General features: G+C 46.3%; 1 protein-coding gene across 1 annotated transcript; it reads right to left on the reverse strand.

Annotated features, from left to right (window-relative positions):
* Positions 1–721: 721 nt before the first annotated feature.
* On the reverse strand, positions 722–15,394 carry LOC119448737 (pre-mRNA-processing-splicing factor 8). Its single transcript, XM_037711960.2, has 2 exons — positions 15,148–15,394; positions 722–881 (listed from the first exon to the last, which is right to left on the reverse strand). The coding sequence occupies exons 1-2, from the start codon at positions 15,363–15,365 to the stop codon at positions 722–724; spliced, it is 378 nt and encodes a 125-aa protein (XP_037567888.1). The 5' UTR covers positions 15,366–15,394.
* Positions 15,395–20,052: the final 4,658 nt, after the last annotated feature.

Raw genomic sequence — 20,052 nt, forward strand, 5'->3', positions numbered from 1 at the left:
TGCAACTTCGTGCACGCTGCACCAACTTGCAATGCTCTCCGTGGCTTTTGGAATTGGCGCGCGGGCGGGATGCGCTGCGCGGTAATGGTGGCAGATACGAACTCTCGTAGCAAACTTTTAGTCCCGTCTCGGTTAAGGGCAACGTAAGAACGCAATTTCGCGATTATCTACATGAAAAACGCCGCCCAGAAGCAAATTTCAATCATCATATCCGACATGCGGTGAATAACATATCGTTATATATGTTTTTTTTTCTCATAGCCCTAATGCATAAGTGATACTCTTAGCTCGACGATCGTTATATCATATAATGATATATCGGTTATAACCGATATATCATTATATGTGGACTGCAGCGCGTAGTAGATTCGATTCGCGGATTGAATTATTCAAACATTCACTCTACAATTCGGTGATATTCGAATATTGGATGCCTATATCATAAACATATTTTCAATGTGAGCATATTGGAAAAGGGGGAGGGCACTAAAGGAAGATAAGCTGGTGGCCAAAGTCAGAAAGTTTGAGAGCCTCTGGTCTAGAGGCAGTGCGTTCAACTCAACCTTCTTGCATTGCATGACTTCATTTTAAATGTTGCTTCGTGAAAGAAGCAGGTGAAGCCAAACACAGTTGCTTAATGTAGTAAGGCTCGGCTGTATTCAGGCCCACCACCTCATTCTGCAGGTTCCAGACGCCATCCTTGTGGCTGAACTCTCATGGGTCATACGGCACTTGGGTAAGATGCGGCACTCGAAGCCACCCATGTTGAACAGCAGATTGGGGTTTCCTTGCTGTACACCGACACAAAGCTGCTCTCCCACTGCACTGTTGTCACTGATCGCGGCAGTCGGTTCTTGATGTCCCAAAACACTGCACGGCCCCTGCACCGCATGTACAAGTGAACACATTTTACATCAAGCTTGAAAATTAAAAAAGAAAATTAGCACAAAGGGACAGACAACCAATATTAATAGAACCCACTTTCCCGGGCTATCTAACTACCGTAAAAATCCGAGCAAGCGCCCCCACCCATTCAAGAGCCCTCCCACACTACCTTCACTGCTAATTTTCAATTCCGCGTTGTTCCCTTTCCATTCCAGTGAACTTGCCAGTATCTAGCATCAACAAATTCATAAACCAAAATTCAAACGTTAGTCGGGCAGCGCGTGAGGGCGAGCGTCCCAATGCGCGCTTTCCGCTATACTCACCGAACATCACTGCCTCAACGCCGTAACAGAAATGTTTATCGCAGAAGTGCTTGCAGCGTACCCAAGTTGTAGCTGATGGCTGCTTGCTGGTTCTAAGTTTCACGATCCAAGCTTCACGCAGCTTCTTGTCTGGCGGGTATGTGTGAAGGCCGACACTGCACTCCATTGCGTACGTCCAGCACTGGCACGAGCAGTAGCCTACCATGTTGGACACCTTCAAAGGCGGCCATTACCTGCTATATTGCTTTCAAGTGTTGTAAAGCAGACACCATAACCTGGAAAAGCTTCCCACATAAACCGCAGTGCAGGTGGGACTTTATACTTTCGCTTTCAGCTTGCATTGCGCTTCCGAAGCAGCCAGCGCAGCGCGCTGTGTATACGTGATCCTCATACCACGTCATGCCGACGGCGGTGCCAGCTTTTACAGTGGTGGAGCTCGCCCCCAAGCTCATGGACCTGGCAAGCGGCATCACCATGCGTGGCTCATTGTAATGTCGGCCTATGCTTTTTTTTTTTGCAATAGATGACTACCAATTCGCCCGAAGTGTGATTCCGCCTCTATATGTATTAGTATTCATGTCCATCTTATTATACACATGTGTTTGCATCATTGTTCCGATTGTTGTACTTGTGATGAGGTAAGATTTTTTTTTATATATACTGCACCACAATCATCTATTTGCCTTTGAATTGAAATGTACAAAATGTGGCCATCCAGTAATGGCCAGATAGCCAACAGTATCGGCAAAAAATATGATGCAGATCCCATGTACTTTTGGAATCGACAAAAGGCGAAGCTTTCATGCAACGGTCAACTACAATGCGTACAACTGTTCTTATTTTAATCTGATGCAACAAGAACGACTATGCAATGTTTGCTTACACACGCAACAGGTCCAACTTTAATGTCATCTAATGCTTACATATCGCGTGAACTCATGGGTCAGCTCCCTAAGACTGCGACCAAACCGCGAGTCTGAGTTCGTGTGAGCCTGGCTGAGTAGAATTCTGGTGAATATGAGTCAGCGCAAGCTCGGCCTGAGTAAAATTTTGGCCAAGACCGCCCGTGAGCTAGAGTGAGTAGCATTTTGGAGAGTCAACACACATGCCATTAAATCACACCATAGAATAAATCAGTAAGCAAATGCATCTCAGTCTAGAAAAAAAGATTAACACACGCAAATGTCATACTGTCTTTGTATATCTTGCAAGCTGCATGATACTTTAATTATAGGGGCGGCAAATGACAAGATATGGGTTATATAAGTTTATGCAGTAATACATGTAATTGCAAACATATAAGCAACTTTGCTTCTGTCTTGTTTGGCATGGCTATGCATCAAGATATGCCTGCACACTTGTTTTTGGGGGTGTGCTAGAACCATCCGCACCTAAAAGGATGCTATCATTCGCAGGAATGGGTGCAACTGGCTGAATTCACTGCTTGATTTTGATTTATTTTATTTACTGTGTTATCTACTGTTCATAAATACAAGATGTTGCCTGCTTCCCACATTTTTGTTTGTGCTTTTCAGGCGGTAGACAGAGAGAAGCAAGGATATTTAGGGCGAAATAGTTTGCTTAGAATACTACTGTGATATGTTAAAGCCAGCATAAACAAAAATTCCGTGAATTGAAGTGCAACATGTAATTACCTTTTGAAGTGAGGGTTAATACAGGTGCAGTAAGAATACTAAGTCTGCAACATATTGAGGGTAATATATTATTGGTTTTCGTGCAAAAAAAAAAAATACAAAGAACACATTTAAATGATGCTTATCGTGCATTAACGTTTAAAAATTGACTATGTTTATTCCTAGTCAAATCGGTAAATATGCTAATTTAGAACATTCATTACAATATATAGTTTGCATGTTTGCTTTGCGAGCTAGGTAAGCAATCGCATCTCGCAGTGGAAGTAACAGAACCTTGAAACGAGATGCTAATTCACTGGGAAAAAAGCACCTGAAAGTTGACATGAACAGACTGCAGCTAAATGGTGGTGCGTATAGCGCGACCTTGGAACATCAGATACTACGCTGTCATGTCATATCTCCTCAAGACAGCATTGACTGTAGTTGCATTTTCTTTAAATTGCTCTGTCCATAAAGGCATGCCGCACTACAACCGTGGTGTTTCATATATCGCAAGTTGCTTGTACGCAATAAATCAGAAATTGGTACAACATCCGAAAGCCATGTCTTTTCGAGAGGGACACCTTGTATTTACAACTCGCAGCGCATGCAAAAGGCATCCAAAAGTATGTAGTATCAGCACCTGACGCCTACTGATGACACCAACCCTCCATCAGAGCCCTCATGCAGCTGCTTTTATCACAGAAGCCATTAGAAGGCTACGCACAGGTACCGTGCACAGTAGAGCATACAGTACAGTCGCCAATGAATTTTTCGGACTCAAAACGTTTGAACTTGTTGGATATTCCGGACTTCATAAATGCGCTGTGAGAGTTCCCATAGAGCTAATGCGTTTTCGCGAGCAATTTTTCGGACGAATTTAAGCCCCAAAGTTCAATTTTTTGTACTAATCGCTTGTTCCAAGCCACGCTACCCAATCTTGGATGCCATGTTGGATTATCGCTGGCTTGGGCAGGCTTGGCTTCCAGTGGCCCGCTCTATTGGCATCCTGCGCTACCAATGGCAGTGCTGCGAACTGCCCTCGTGTAACGTCAGAGGGAGGACTCATCTTTGTGATCTGCTACACTCCGGCTAGAATAGCTTAATTTTCATGCATTTGCTCGCGCTCTGACTGCGTGCTCGCGTGGCACGGCGCTCTCCAATTATCATCTGTATTTTTTTCCTAGTGTTTGTTTTATTATTGCCAGCATTATGAGAACAACAAACCTTGTATATTAAATCTACCTTCCATATAACCACCTGATGTGATCTCTAAATGGCTCTGGCGTTGCGCTGCTTAGCTCGAGGTCGACCTCTTCCATGAGGGCGAAGGGGGGTGAATTGGAAACACACTCGTGTGTACTTAGATTTAGGTCCACGGTAAAGAACCCCAGGTGGTCAAAATTAATCCAGAGGCCTACACTATGTGCCTGATAATCATGTGGTGGTTTTGGCATGTGCAATCTCAGAATTTATTTTTTAAAGATGTTTGTACTTTTCATATGACCCCATCTCTCGCGCGCAGGGACACGATCTCATGGCTCAGTCATAAAACATTGTGCCGAGCCAGTAAATGAGAGTCTACGCAGCTTTGGAGTTTTTAGAAATGAAGCATGATCGCAGGGCTCATGTGCAAAATTTTGCATTGAAAAAGCGGAATTGTAGTTGAATCCAAACTTCACATTTCACTCTTAATTCCAGTAACTTGAAGTTGCAAATGTAAAACTTTTTCTGACAACAAAACTCTTCGTTATTTTACTCAGAAGCGGTTTACGTTGAACATTAGTGGGCCACTACGTGCCATCGTTCCAGATTGTCAAGCATGCCTTTGCACTATTTTCTCTCAAATAAAGCTCATTACCACTTTCTAATGCAGAAAAAAAATGTTTGTTTAGGTTATCGTAACACATTTCTGTTTAACACACTTTCCGACTGCCGGAAACCACTCGGAAAACATTTTTTTATCAGCGTAATAATAAAAATATGAAGTTAAAGAAACGCAGAAAAGCTTGTAAACATTTCGCCTTTATACTTCCTGCCCACCCTCCCTCTTTTTCTTTGTGTGTTTAGTGCTCAAGCAACTTATTCGGTATAGTTCCCAGCAAACCTAAACTTAGCAATTTTCTTTTACTTTTGAATAGGTATGACCCACTCACAGAGCAAGATATATTGGAAACGGTGATCTAAAAAAAAGTTGTCGCATGTATTTTTTACCCGATAGCACTCACTTTACAAATCTAGCCCGACAAATTTGCCGTTACCCACGGCAGGAGCAAGGAAACAAAGGGTTACGCTGAGTCGACTAACATGCAGGGGCGAGCTGTGTCATGGTGGAAGTACAGTAAAAGCTCGTTAATTCGAATTTCGTGGGGACGCCCAATCAGTACGAATTAAACCGAAGTTCGAACTAACGAAATTCATTGAAAAAACAGCAGGAATTGAGACCGGGTTGTTGGAAAATCACTCAAAATATTTACTTGCGAAAATAATCCGTGATCACTGTCTGTTTCTCTTGTTTGAATGCGATCGCTATAGCCTTGTTTTCCAACGTGCGAACGTGGCAGAAAGCATCCTCTGCGTCTTCCTCGAAGCTGAAGAATAGACGCGCGACACGCATAGCCTCCATTAGTTCCAAAGCTGAGGGCCGCGTGGGTGCATCATCCTCTTCGTCATCCGCACCTACATCGACGACGGGCGCTTCTCCACCAGTCACCTGCGCGATGATATCATCGTCGGTGATTGTGCCGCAGACCGCTGCACAGCGATCTGCATCGACGTAGTCGTCGAAGGTCACGTCCTCCAGCGCATCCCGCAATCCGGCAGGAATGACCACGGCCTCGCGCTCGTCGGGCTCGCAAGCTGTGCCCTCATTGGTCACACAAAAGCCACTGTGGCAGAAGCAATTGGCAACAGTTGTTGCCGTGACCTGATCCCAGGAACGCACCAACATATGCAAGGCCGTGAGTAGCGTCACATCATAGCGACATGGCACCGAACGACTTCGTAGCTCTGACGTACACGAGGCCTAGCGACTGAATGTGCGGCACACAAAGGACGCTGAGACTACGCAGACACGCCCGGCATGAACCAGTTTGTATGGGTGTTCTGTGCCATCATACGATGCGAAGAGCGATCGAAATGACGACAGTGACGCCGCTGCGCTCGCGCCATCTATCGTTGAGCCTTGAAAGCTTGCGGCGGCAGTATAAAATACCACCACGCAGCGGCGCGCAGTTCGAATTATCGATAGAGGAGCCGATGCGCGCGTGAACTAACGAGTTGGTTAACCCATAGACGCCTATATATTGTGGCCGGACCATGACCATCAGTTCGAATTAACCCGAAAGTTCGAATTAATGAGGTGCGAATTAACGAGCTTTCACTGTAATCCATTTTAATTAAAAGTGATACAAAAGTCAGTATTGCAGCGCAAGACTATGTAATTTTATTTTGCTCACTAATTTTGTCAGCCCTTGTGTGTATCAGATGTTCCAGACCACATTTTGTTGCAATGCCACTAAAGCAGTGCATGCATTGACGTACCACAGTGACCACCTAGTTTCTTGAGAATGGCATCAAACTTCTTTCGTGATATGCTAAACGCGTTCTGAAGCCACAAAATCGGAATATCTGGCAAACGGAGTGGGCGACCGAACACGCAGCATGCGCTGAACAGACGCCATTACAGTCCAGGCACTGTAGCTGAAGGCCAAATCCTGCAGTTCATTGTCAAAAAACGGCTGACAAATCATTATGAGTGCGGCATGAAAGTGGAACAGCAATATCGAGAAACCTACGCCGTACACGCACGTATACACACAGATGACTAGAAGACGATGCCAGGAGCAATCTGCACCGAGCGTGGTGACTACTACTCGACTCGATTTCGCAGGGTAAAGTGTCCTGGTACATTCGTTACATACTGGTCGAAAGAACCTGCAGACTCGCTTTTCAAAAACTCGAGCAGAGCAGGACGGCCGACAGCTTCAAGTTTCCTTCACGTAGCAAGCGTGCACGCAGCGCGGTAGCGGTGCTACCACGTCACACACGAGAGGGCACCACTCAAAGTAATCACCGACTCACGAGGGGCCTGTCGGAACGTCGAACAAGGCTGGACCCCGTCTCTAGCCTATCACATCTACAAAAGTTGCATACGGGATACGGACCCCGCACACCGTTACCTTATATGGTGCCCTGCTCATCAGGGGTTAGCAGGAAACGAGGCAGCAGACGCAGCCGCCCGCGCGCTCTCTCACCGGGCTGTTTTCTCCTCCCCACCCGATCAGGAACCCGATTTTAATCCGGCCTATACCTTTAAAGATATTACATTATACTATCAAGATAGTCATCGCCTTTACCCCCGCCCATGTAAAGGCCTTAGGAAGGAGGATGAGCGGCTCTTTCTCCTGCCTTCTAACGAATACTTTCCTGTGCCCGGCAGTTCTAAAGCATTTTGACCCCTCCTTTAGTGGCAACTGCCCACACTGTGGTGCGGTGTCTTCAGACACCTATCACATGGTGTGGGCCTGCCCCTCCAACCCGGCCATCCCCCCCATGCCCAACCCAACCCGGGAAGACTGGGAGGCGACCCTGCTCGGCTGCCACGACTTACAGGCCCAACAAGCCTTAGTTGGGCGCGCCCGGGCGGCGGCTACCGCCACTGGCGTCCTGAACTAGGGACCTCCACCCAGTATTTGTAAGGACCAGTCCCTTACGGGCTGGTCCAAGCATACTTCCTGTCCCTCTATAGCGAAATAAATGTTTTCACCACCACCACCACCACTCAAAGATCTCAGGGCGAATAGCCTCAAGATTCGGAGGCGCACACTATCAATATAGAGCGCGTGCAATCCTCCCGTCGCAGAGTCATGCCCACTTTTGAATTAGCTAACAAAACACTCTAGGGCACGGCACTTTCCAAGCGAAGCTTGTATACGCTAGCCTGCACCTGCAATATAATGCCAAAAATGCTATGGCTCATGCCCGCATAGGAGATGCGGTATACGGCTGTAAGCAGATTTGTGAATATGAGCCAGGGACAAAGAAAGAAAGAAAAAAGACAGAAGGAAGGAAAGAAAAACAAAGGAAGAAAGAAAAAGCAGGTGCGGGAAAGCTGCGCCAGATCACATGATGGGCACGACCAATCAGAGTCGTTGCAGGGAGAGAAAAAGAAGGAAAGGGTAGGCGTACGCTCCACCGGCCTTCCCTCGCCTCAGATGAGTTTCGACGCCCAGATGGGAAGGCCGCGTGTGGTGCGCTCCACCGAGGCGCAGGCTGCGTTTGAGCAACGGTGCCGCGAACTCGCTCGGGAAAGGGCGAGTCGCCGACGTGCCGATTCTAGCGTGAGGGCTTCCGAAGCCAAGGCAAAAGCCCGAGTTGCTGGAGCGCAATGTTGAAGTTGAACGTCAGCAAAGAGCCACCTAAACCAAGTTTAAGGGGGGACCCGGGTCCCTGGGACCGAAAATCGGCCCAAAATTCGAATTTTCAATTTCTGAACTTCCGCACCTATCCCCGAAATCTGGTTACAAAATACCGCATATTTCTTCCATTAACGTGACTTAAAGATGCGAGTCTGCAAGCGCTTCCCTTTAAATTGGGGAGAAATTGCACCCGATTTTCTTCGCGCATAACTCGATAACTACACGCTTTGCCAGCGCCATTTTGGTATCGTTCGAAAGCTCACGTTTCTGCCCTTGTTTATTCGTCCGTCGGCAACACTGCTGGCTTCGCAGTCACGAAAAAAACAACAGCAAAAGAAATGCGCCACGCATGCCACTATTGGCCAGTTTGAACACGTGACTAAGATGGCGAGTGGTGATTGCAGGGTGTCTACCAAATTCCCTTTTCCCAATTCCCTTACTTGTCCAGGTTTTCCTTGACAATTTTAATCGTATTCCCCGACTGTTCTTATGCAGCTGAGGAGAGCATTCATAAATCACCATGCTAGTGATGAAAGTTGTAAGCGGCATTAGAACTGGCTGCTCAACTGCGGTTCGGTGCAGGCATTGGCATTACTGACATAAAAAAAAAGCAAGAGTGCAAGCTATGGGTTTTTGCACACGTCATGAATCAAACAAACCACTGCTATTATTACCCACCAATAACCTGCTATCAACCAACAGGCTAGTAAAATTGAAACCTACCATTTGTGTTTGTGAAACATGTCCCTGCATTCATGAAGAGCTTACCAGTGACCTCATTTTATGGGCCGATATCAGTAGCCACGAGCCTGCTTAGCAAGATTCCAGATTAACGGCCGCACCACATCAAAATGTTGAAAATAAAGTGTGGCTCTTACATGAATCTATACAGTATATGCTGCAAAGGAATACCACAATGTTCCACTGTGTCCTGTTTTAAATGGAACAATATTTGGCTCCCATCACATGCAGAAAGTTCCTCCTTCAGACACCTCAACAACATCAAACTAATGTTCGGGCAGTCCATTGATATTTGTAGTATTCTTGTCTGCTTAATGTTCTAAATGGTTTTTTGAATGCAACTGCTAAATGACATCATCACATGACATGACAAGCAAACATGACATCAGGTAGCGAGTTTTCACACTGGCATCAGATGGGTCCCAAAACCTGACTAATACATCCATTTGCTCCTTTTGTGCAATTTTGTTAGGGACTCGTCAAAAGCCACAACCACGTGTGACACACCATCAAGCTTCAACAGCAGCCCGTTTCGGAAGTACAGGGCAACACCGTAACAAACTGTATATCTAACTGCTGAACGAAATGATCTATGCATTGCTTCAGCGTTCAGGCACCAAACAATTTCAGCTTTTGTGACATTTTTTCACCACAAAACTGCTTACAGAAGCTTTCATGACAGCCACAGGCTTTGTGTGCTCGTGCTATGTACCACGAGGGCACGATCAGTAGTAGCAATTACAGAACAGGCAGACTAAGTTGAGTCCAGCACTAAAATATGTGTGAAGGTTCACCTGGCTAGCACTCTGTGATGAGCTCATAGTGAATCAGTGTTTCATGCTTGCAGCTTGGCTGGCGACTGCTGTGTTGCGCATGTTGCTGAGTGAGAAAGTCAGTGTGGCATACTTTGCATTCAGCCCTACCGGTGTCATCCGGCACTGCCCCGATCCACGACGAGTACTCCGAAGCATTCGGGTTCACCCAATCAAGGTTAAATGAGCCCTTCTTTGTAGGTGTAGGTGGCATCGCGGATCACGTCCTACATACCTTGTTGACAGATGAATGGCAATATGGCGGCCACCCAGCGCCGATTGGATCTGATCAAACCTGGATTCCTGGCTTGGCTATATACTGTTTTTTTTTTTTAGTGGGCGGTCAAAACTATTTTACAGCTAGGTCTCACATGCATGATGAAAGGAAAGCAGATTTTTTTATTATTCTTTTTTTTTCCTGCCCGGAGGAAGGCCCTTGCGCCCGTGAGTGTGATAGCAGTGTTAGTTTGGTCCCTCATTTATTATTTGATACGAATGTATGAACAATGGCCTAACAGGAATGCCTTCAAGCCAAGCTAAGACATGCAAACGCTTTATCAGCATGAGTTGCCTTACGTTACCGTTGCATTTGCTGTATGGTGTTTAGAAACAATAGTTGTGCCTACATACACTTTTGCTCTGCCATTCACTGTGTTTGAAGCCAAGGGAGTAACATTATTAGGTTTGATCCAGGGTTAAGGTTGTTTCTATCAACTTTCGCATAGACTTCCGCATGTCAATTTCCATGACCTGGCCACGTTTGACAAATTCCCTGACAATTCCCCGACTTTTCCAGATGGGTCAAAATTCTCTGACAATTCCAGGTTTTCCAATCCAGGCGCATGATCCCTGGATTGGCTCCGAGGACCACGCGCGATCAAAAGACGAAAACAGCCGCCATTTTGTCCTGGTCTCGCGAGTATGGCGCTATATATGCCTGGAGGTTCGACAAAGTTTTGTTCCATGAATCGTTATGGGCAGAAATGTGCAAGAAGGAAGAAATTACGAAAGCGATTCCGTCGTCGCAGTCGGCACAGGATACCCGGCAGCTCGCCGCTGAGGTCGTGCCACCGCCGAAAGTTGTACCGCCGCCGAACGAGGACGCACCAGCTGTTCTGCTGGATCACGCATCTCCACACGCCAGTTCCACTCGTGTAAGAATTGACGCGGCTGTCGTAACTGAAGAGGAAGTGGATGAGAGAAGAGCACACGAGCAAGCTACGCTCGACAAGATGGTATCTACCCCGGCCACGGAGCAAAAAATTCTCTCGTGCAATACTTGCGGTGGTTCTGCGAAGCTAGTGAGGAGCAATCAAGATTACGGTCTTGCAACAAAACTGACTGGTTTGCAAGATCTGTGGGAGCAGCAGAAAAGGACTTGCGTAGGCTTGTGCGAATACACTGCAGTCCAAATATAACGATACCACATATAACAATATATCGGTTATAACGATGAGTCAAGCTGAGAGTATCAACTTATGCACTAGGACTATGAGAAAAAAAACCATATAACCGCATATCGGATATAACGATTGGAATTGGGCTTCTGGGCAGTGTTTTTCATGCAGAATAATCGTGAAAATTGCGTTCCTCCGTTGCCCTTAACCGAGACAAGGCGAAAAGCTTGCCTATGCGAGTTCGTATCTGCCACCATTACCGCGCAGCGCATCCTGCCCGCGCGCCGATTGCGAAAGCCACGGAGAGCATCGCAAGTTGGTGCAGCGTGCACAAGATGAAGCGAGCTGCTTCGCCCCCGCGTCACCAGCGGTCGCGCGAGGACAGGGCGGAAGAAAGGCGATAAGCAAAGGCAACGCCTCCTGTGGCGAGGTGCGCCTGCGCTCCCTGCCGCGCTCTCTCTCAACGAAAGCAGCGACAGGTGCGCCCCTTGAGACGAAACTGATTTTGCAAGAGGGGGAGAAAGCGATAAGCAAGCAGCGCCTGCGCGGCCTACACTCCCTTTACAATCTCCCTCTCTCAGCGAGCGCGGAAATGCACAGTGGAAGCAGCGGGAGGGGCGCCGACAGAGCGCAAAGCTGCATCTCTCGAGACGAAGCTGCAAATTTTGCAAGACTCGAAGTACAACTCGAAGTACGAGCTCCCGGTTTTCATAATCGACGATTATGAAAACCGGGAGTGCCATGATCATGAAGGCTAGAAGTAGTGTCCATGCCGATCAACAGAAAAGGCGGGCTTCGTGCGCCACGACGAAACCACCATGGGCGAAACCAACATGGTGGTGTTCAAACTCTGGGAGCACGTCGCTACTGATGATGAAATAGGTGGTGCTTCGAGCTTCTGAGTGCAAATAGTGCTGCCTTGTTTTGTGAAAAAAACTCTGACGGAGCGATCGTTGTCGTGACAGATGGCGGCGTTGTGCGAAGGAGGCGACGACAGCAGCAGCAGTGACGACGAGATTGACAATGGCCCATCTTTGACACCGACCCCGAGGTTCAACCAAAGTGCAACGTCGATCGAGTCGCTCATTGAATTCATGCACGCTAAATTATAGCCGCCAGTGTCTTTTTCCTGCAGTGGAAAAAAGCCTCTCATTTCTCATCTGGGTGTATGGTATCGGGCTGGTATCGAAAGATACCAGCCACCCAGACAAGAAGTGAAGCCGTCCTCGGGCCTTGACACTCCGTTTGTATCTAGCCGCAATCGCTCTCGCTTTAGCACCGAGCTGCGAAAACCCTGACACTTCTTTTGGCATCACTGACAAACAACTGAAGGGTGTGTCCGAAACACTGCACACCATGCCAGGATGACCGCGCTATTGCAGAAGTAAAGTTCCTTCCATTATCTGTAACGACGAAGATCGGCACAGTATCGTGGGCTGGAAGTTCCCACTCCTCGATGACACCTGTGATAAATAGCTCCAGGTTTGCTGCAGTGTGAGAGTCATCTCCGTACAAGCCAATGCATGCACATGTTGCATGAAGTCACTGTGCATGACGTGACAAGTTATACAAACGTAGCTGTCATTTGCCCGCGATGTCCAACCATCAGTTGTGATTGAAAGCGATTCCACTCCGCTTGCAAAAATGTCCCCGAGCTTCTTTTTCACCATATCATTGCTTGATGCGTAGAGGTCTGGAATAATGGGTTTCGAGAATGTTGTCCGAGACGGCACGGCATAATCTGGCATAGCAAACTTCATGTCAAGGAAACCCGGTTCTTCGACAATGTTGTAGGGGTGCATACCACGAGCTACGAAGCGAGCTATCATTTTTGTCATCTGTTGGGGTTTTGGGGCGGAGGCTTTCATTTTCGGCTTAAAACTGTTCTCGTGCGTCCCGCTTCTCTTGGTAGCCCTTGTGCAAGTCCGGGTGTCTCTTTAAATGCGTTGCTAGGGTTGTTGTACTTGTCAGGGTCTTCAGGACTGCCTTGCATTAAGACATCGAGCTTCTGTTCCCGGTGGAATCTTTGCAAAAAAGTTCTAAATCGGATTGCTGGCCGCATGCAAGTCCCCCATGGTGCTTTCTGGAGTGGTCCAAGGCGACTGGGATTGATCAAATGCCGCCGCGGCAGAGACAGAGTCGCCCACTAAACGCAATGGCCACACCACCATGCCGACGAGATGCGTTTTTGTACGCTTTTGTCCCGAGTATAGTTGTTTTCCTGGCTTGGTTTGGATTGGGAAAAGTATTACTGAATCCAAAACCGAAACTTCGGAAAACGCCTTATCGCTGCCGCGTGTGGCTATTCGTTCGAGCCGAATACTTCGAAATTTCCAAATAACAAAATTCGAATCAAAGCGAATATCGAATAGCGCATTAATCGTTCAACTATTCGAACATATCGAATATTCGCACAAGCCTAGACTTGCGGCGCAGCCTCATCTCTACTAAGAGGCATGCAGCTTTGGGTGCACTGTAAAAAGGCGTGAAACGAAAGCACAAAGACACGATGCATCCAGACTATTCACCTGGTGCCTACTGATCACTTCTAGTGCAGCTTTTTCAAACTTTTTTCACTAAATTAGTTCTGACATGTTTTTTGTTGCTGTCTCAAAACAACAATTTTGATGACGATGCCATATTGGAGGTGCAATATCTCAGCTTCTACTTGTGCTATCACTGTAATTCTTTTTTTTTTTTCCAGAAAGGTAAAGCTGTGTAGAGTGCAACATTATCAAATAACTTTGCATTTGTTAAAAAATTTCTGAAAAATTTCCGTTTTTAGTGGTTAGACTGATTTCTGTCTATGAAGTTTGCAATGTTCGCATTTGACATAAAATTGGGTTAGAACACCGTTTTTGCTAATTTGCACTCTTTGTTAGTTCGACATCATTTTCATATGTCAATTTTTATTATGCCATATATAGTTTAGTAAATAGCTCACATCCAAGCAAATTACGCAAGCAAGGTGAATTACCTCGATTTCTAGAAAGTTATTTACTCTGCAAGAAAACTGAATGTATATTTAAAATAAGCACATTGAGATACATAAACTCTGCAAGTTTCATCAAAATCGATCAAAAATTAAAAAAAAAAAAGTTTTGAACCACAGGGTCCCCCAAATGAAGCAGAACGCCTGCAACAGCGTCTTGCCACAAGCGTCACTCACCCCCATTCCTTTACAAAGGAAGGGGTCTGTCAAAGGAAGGGGTCCGAATTTTTTTTTTTTTTCGGTGAGCACTATCCTCATAATAACTTTGCAGGAGAGATCCGTTTTTTTTTTCTTTCTTTTTTTTTAAGTTTCGGTTGCTATTTTGAACGTGGTGCGGCGTCTCGGAGATGTCGCATTTTTGTGTGTGTTTGTTCACCACCGCCATCGGCTCCACCTCCTGTGCCTTCATGAGAACCAAGTGGTGCGAAGAAACGGGGCCCGTTTTGGCGATCTCCGTTAGCGGAGATTGCCAACACGGTGATGCTCTTGTCGCCTGTATAATACACAGAGACGTCGTCAGTCTTGCGAAACCGAAGCAACTCTGATTGTCTTGCACAAATCTGATTGCCTCAAGGCGTAGTATGAGGCATTTCATTATCAGATTTTTTTATGCCACTCTCAGCCTTATAACTTTTGGAGGGGGGGGTGAACGAGTTTTTTGAACTGTTCATTTTTTCGCAGTACTTTTTGGTCCCTGCGAGGTCCAGAAAATTGCTCGGCAACTGTATAGGGTGTCCAGGTTCCCCTTGTTTAATTTTTTTTAATATATACTACAAACCACTGCACACATCTTCAGCTAATTAAATTACACTCTTGCTCACAATGCTGATGCAAATCTCACTGAACTAGGAACTAGGCATGACTTTTTAAACCAGTGATGTAAACCTCGAGCCAACCACAGCCTAGAGCTCAACAAAAACAGCATATTGTGGCTTTCACTCACAGGTTAACATCATGCTTCATGAGACGCATACGGGCATCTCTGGGCCAACACTTCTTGTTGTTGTACCCAACAATGTTCTCATTGTTTGGGTCAGGGTGCTCCGTCAGGTAGCGCTGGATCAGGTCTCTTGCTTCTTCGGCAGTGAACCTGTAATGAACAAAGATTTTAAGTACTAGAGCCCTACCAAAGCCTCTGGATGTGCCAAGTTGAAGTGTCATGACTGTAGCAAGGTGCAGGAGACACTGAATCATCATACCGTGCGAGTCAACAGCGCACTGAACAGGACAAAGCAAAGAGAACACAAGGAAACAACACTCCTTGTTCACTCTGCTTTGTCCTGTTCAGTGCGCTGCTTCACCCTCACGGTATGATGATTAGTTACCAACATGACCCAACTTTCCTCATTACTGACACACAAAATATTTGATGAAGCTCCATCTTGACTAAGAAGTAGGTGGAGCAGGCTGAACCACTCACCAGCAATGCCTTAAACTCTCTCTCTACTCCTCTATCCAGAATGAATGCTACGTGTATACAATGTTTTCTCAACAATTCCCTAATAGGCATGTGTTCTGAAATTTCTCAGACAGTAAAGCTAACAGGAATTTAAAAAGAAAGATGCGAGACAAAAAGAAGCAAACTCTGGCAGCTCTTGCCTAACAACTTTCAGACATGCTTTGGAAGAAGCAACAGGAAGACCAGACACTCTTTACAATGATTCTTGGGACTAGAATCAAAAATATTAGGGGCAGCTTCACACTAGTGGTGCGAAGGCTGGGCAAACATACAAGCTGGCGATTCCACCTAGCTTTATCTCGGTTCGGCCAAGTTTTGCGAGGTTATGCTTCGAGACTCGGCCACGTGTTGCGGAAGATCACCCCGAAATCATTGACAGCCCAAGGAGCAATGAGCACTCGATCATTAAAGTACCTGGACACTTCTGGACGCCCAAACATTTTTGCCCAGTCTTGCGGGCTCGTAACTCCGGATCTTCTGCGAATCACCGACGTTTTACCGCCGCCGCTATGGCAGCACGATACTCGCGATCGGACCGATGTTATTTCGGCAATACACCTGACGGCAAAAGCCTAGGTTTAACAGCTTCGCTGTTAAAATCATCCAAAATCATCTGCCAATTTTGAGATGACACGCCAAACAAAACTTTGATGCTCCTCGTGGTCACACATGTGATGCCAATGTCGAGGACATGATTGTCAAGTTCATCATAAATGGGCTGCATCCTTTGTCTACAGTCGAAGAGCCGGGTTTAGTTACTCTTGTTACAGGTGTGCTGCATCTGCATTCTACATTATACATTTATGCCAGACCGTTCCAGAGCTGCACTGACTTGCTGATATGTTAAGGTTTACGCCCAGGGTACACTGTGATGTCACAGCAAACATTATGCCGAAGAATTTATTTATTCCAAATACCCTCAAACGCAAATGCATGGTAGAGGGGAGTGGGTAACAAAGGAATAGCAAGTCTCTCACATGCTCTTGAGACAAAGGAACGACAACACAGTAGTGCAAACAATCCAAAGGGCATTTATTGCACCTTTCATACACTAATGCATGCTAGCCGAATTACCACGCATAGAACATTCACATGGGCGCGCGACAAATCAAGGAAGTCCGACTCGCAGCGAGCGGATGGCGAGTGAATATGTTCGCCCCATGCTATGACACCATCGCTAGTCATTCACGTGTACGGTCACGCGAACGGTGGCATGTTCGAACAATCCGTGTTCGTCCCTACCGGTGCCCTGTTCCTAGCCACACGAGACGGTCTCGCGAAGCGTGGATCGGCGCACACGTGGGACGTCCGCATCGCTTACCGACCCCAACCCAAGAGGAATAGCCTTCTGCCTTTTTTGCCCGCGTAACCGCCCCGCCGTCAGGTGGCGTTAGCAGCGCAACACTAGCGCCATCTCTCATAATACGCTGCAACTCCGCCGCCGTAAAGCTACGCAGCGAAGCCGGATTAAAAGAGATGGGAGCCATGAGGGGAAAACAACATCAGGGGACACGTGAGAGTCGCGCATCCCCGCAATACAAACCAAACAACTCGCTATATGACACAGTTAGTTGCAATGCAAAAATGCAAATAAAGATTGTCTGAACAAGGCATGATCCGTGATGGAAACAAGATTGGCGGGAAGGTAGTTCCAAGTCACGTGAGGTGTTTGGTATGAAAGAGTGTAGAAATGTGTGTGTGCGAGAAGATGTACACCCAAGTTTACTAATGTGGTCAACCTGCGATGAAAGGTACGAAGGTGCAAGGATGCGCTCAGCGCACAGATGGTGATGATGGTAAACTTCGTGAAATAAGCATAAGCAGAAAACTTTTCAACGTAGCGATAAGTCAGACTGATAAACTGGCTTTCATTGCTGTTAGACTGGGGATTGATGAGGAATGAACAAAGATGATAAGCGCGCAGCTTAGCAACCACTGCTTACATCTGGTCCATGCCACACCGTAGCTTCATGGGCGTGACCGTTCAATGGTTGAGTGTCTTCCAGTTTTCAATAAAGAAGTGCTTTGCCAGACCGCCATGAAATTAGCAATAATTTTATCGTATTGTTTAGATTGATGCTGACTTGCTTTCTCGGAAGTCCCTCACACTGGCTTGCAGGAGAATTAAAGGAAGTCGCATGTACGAGAGAGTGGCCGACATTTTAGAGAAAATTAGGGAAAGATATGACATATCCCTGGAAAAAATAGCGACTGTGGTCACTGACAATGCGAACAACTTCGCTAAGGCATTCAAGGAATTTGGCATCCACCTAGTAAACAGCAATGAAGGTAAGGATCATATATGCTTAGCCATGGCATTGGTAGAAGTTAGCATAGTATATCTGCTGCAACATGCCTCACATTGTTCCTTGATGCGGTTAAAAAATTTAATAATTTCAGGACACATTCTGAACCTGTAGATTTGATTTGTTGTAGAGACGATGTAAAAAGCCTCCTTTTCTTTATTTCACTCTTTCTAGACGCCGATGACAATACAGTTGAATCCCCCTACAATGAATGCCGCTACAACGAAATTTCCGCCACAACAAAGATTTTCCAATTCCTCGTCAGCTGCCCATAGAAAGTATTACAAAAAGTCCTCATAACTAAGGCGTTTTATTCAGTATATGCGCTTCAACAAAGTTCTCGAGAACGAAACAGACTGAACTCAAATTGGAACTGCCGAGTAGTCAAATTAGAAGGCCCTTTCAAAGCTGTTACGATCGTATGTCCACTGAATGAGGTTATCGCGAACAAAACCAAATTCTTCTTTCTGGGGTTTTATGTGCCAAAACCAGTTCCGATTAAAAGGCATGCTGTACTGAAGGGCTCCGGATTAATTTTGACCACCTGGGGTTCTTTAACGTGCCCTACAACGCAAGCACACGGGCATTTTTGGACCGAAACCAAATTCAAAGTACCGATTTGAGCACCTGCAATCCATAGCTACGTGTGGTCACCACGCGCCTGCGCGAGACTCCACGAGGCCACAATTGCTGCCGTTTTCTCTGTGGTGTGTATCCGGTCGAGATCGAAATGGCTACGCCAATGAAGAAGTGTAAACGTAAATTACTCTCTCTTGATGAGAAGGCCCATATGATCGCCGAGGCAGAAACGGAAGGAAAATTCGCAGCATCGATTGGGATAGCAAATTAGTAGACAGCTATACGAAGTAAGAAGGGTAGTTTTATCGGCCGCATAAAGCTGTAAACATTCACTTACTAATTAAATTACCAAGCAGAACGCTGCAGTCTAGAGGCGCGGCAGCAGCAGCGAGCGAATTGACTTTCGTGCCGTCTCTCGCTTCAATGCGAACTAAACATCGAAAGCACAGCTCAGACGAAGCTACTAGCACTGAGCACACTTTGTCCTTTAAAGATAATATCGCTTTCAAGATACGGCGCCCGTAGCAGCCGCTGAAGTAGAACCCCTCACCCTCACCTTCCCGCCTCCCACGGGCCTAACCTCGCAAAAGAGTATTTCCGCCCCGCTACGGTGGCTAGATGGGTAGGTGTACCGACTGAGCTTAGTTCACCACTTCTCCGCATCATGACGCAGAAGTGGCGCTGCGGACAGTATAAGGGTTCAGCCGCGCACATCGCCGGCTGCGCTGTGTAAACGAGCAGCGTGTTTGATAGTATCGCTGCCTCTGCTCTAGCTTTCAAGTACGCGTTTTGAGCAGCGTAGGCATAGCCAGAATGGGGAATTTGTTATTGTCGTCTAGTCAGAAAGCACGATATCCTGAAGTCAATTTTCTAGCTTGGCGATTCGTCACATTTATTGGTATAAACGCGGCGCTCCAGCCTCTCCCTATTCCAATACCCTCTCCCCAACGGTCCAGCCTACTGGCATCAAAGACGTAGATGCATTTTTTTCATGCATAAAACAATACTGTAATGGTTTTACACAGTATATGGAAACGTGTTTATGCGATACTTAGCGAGTTATAATGTTTTATTTTGAGAAATCCAGCTGTTGTGTTTTATTGCTGCCTCAATTACGGTATTTAAATTGTTACGAGACGAATTGTGTTGCTAGGTGCAAATGGTTCACTGTTTTGTTGCAATAAAATAAAGCAATACACGTCTTGGACTAGGTTCATGAATATATCTAAAATACAAGAAAAACTTTCGTAACTTGAGTCAGCAGATGCACCAACATAAATAGCCTAGCGCCAGCAAGGTGGCAGCGTTGGTCCACCACATCATAACATTATTCACAGCACACGCCTCAGCATCAGGTGCTTCCTCTTCTCCCCGTTGCTATCGCGCGCCACGTTCTTGCCCTTGACAAGAATGTAAAGGCGAGAAATTGAATAGAACTGCACAACATAGTTTGCGAGCTCTTTCTTGTGCCGCTCACAGCCGCTCAAATTCGAAGGATTCACCT

The sequence above is a fragment of the Dermacentor silvarum genome, chromosome 4, assembly GCF_013339745.2.
Source record: "Dermacentor silvarum isolate Dsil-2018 chromosome 4, BIME_Dsil_1.4, whole genome shotgun sequence".
NCBI lineage: Eukaryota > Metazoa > Arthropoda > Arachnida > Ixodida > Ixodidae > Dermacentor > Dermacentor silvarum.

Bases quoted from the DNA above. Each gene is read 5' to 3' on its own strand.
- LOC119448737 (XM_037711960.2), bottom strand. From the start codon at position 15,365: ATGACACTTCAACTTGGCACATCCAGAGGCTTTGGTAGGGCTCTAGTA. The intron at 882-15,147 runs GTGAGTGAAAGC...CATGCGGTGCAG, and splicing joins ATGAAGCATGATGTTAACCT to GGGCCGTGCAGTGTTTTGGG.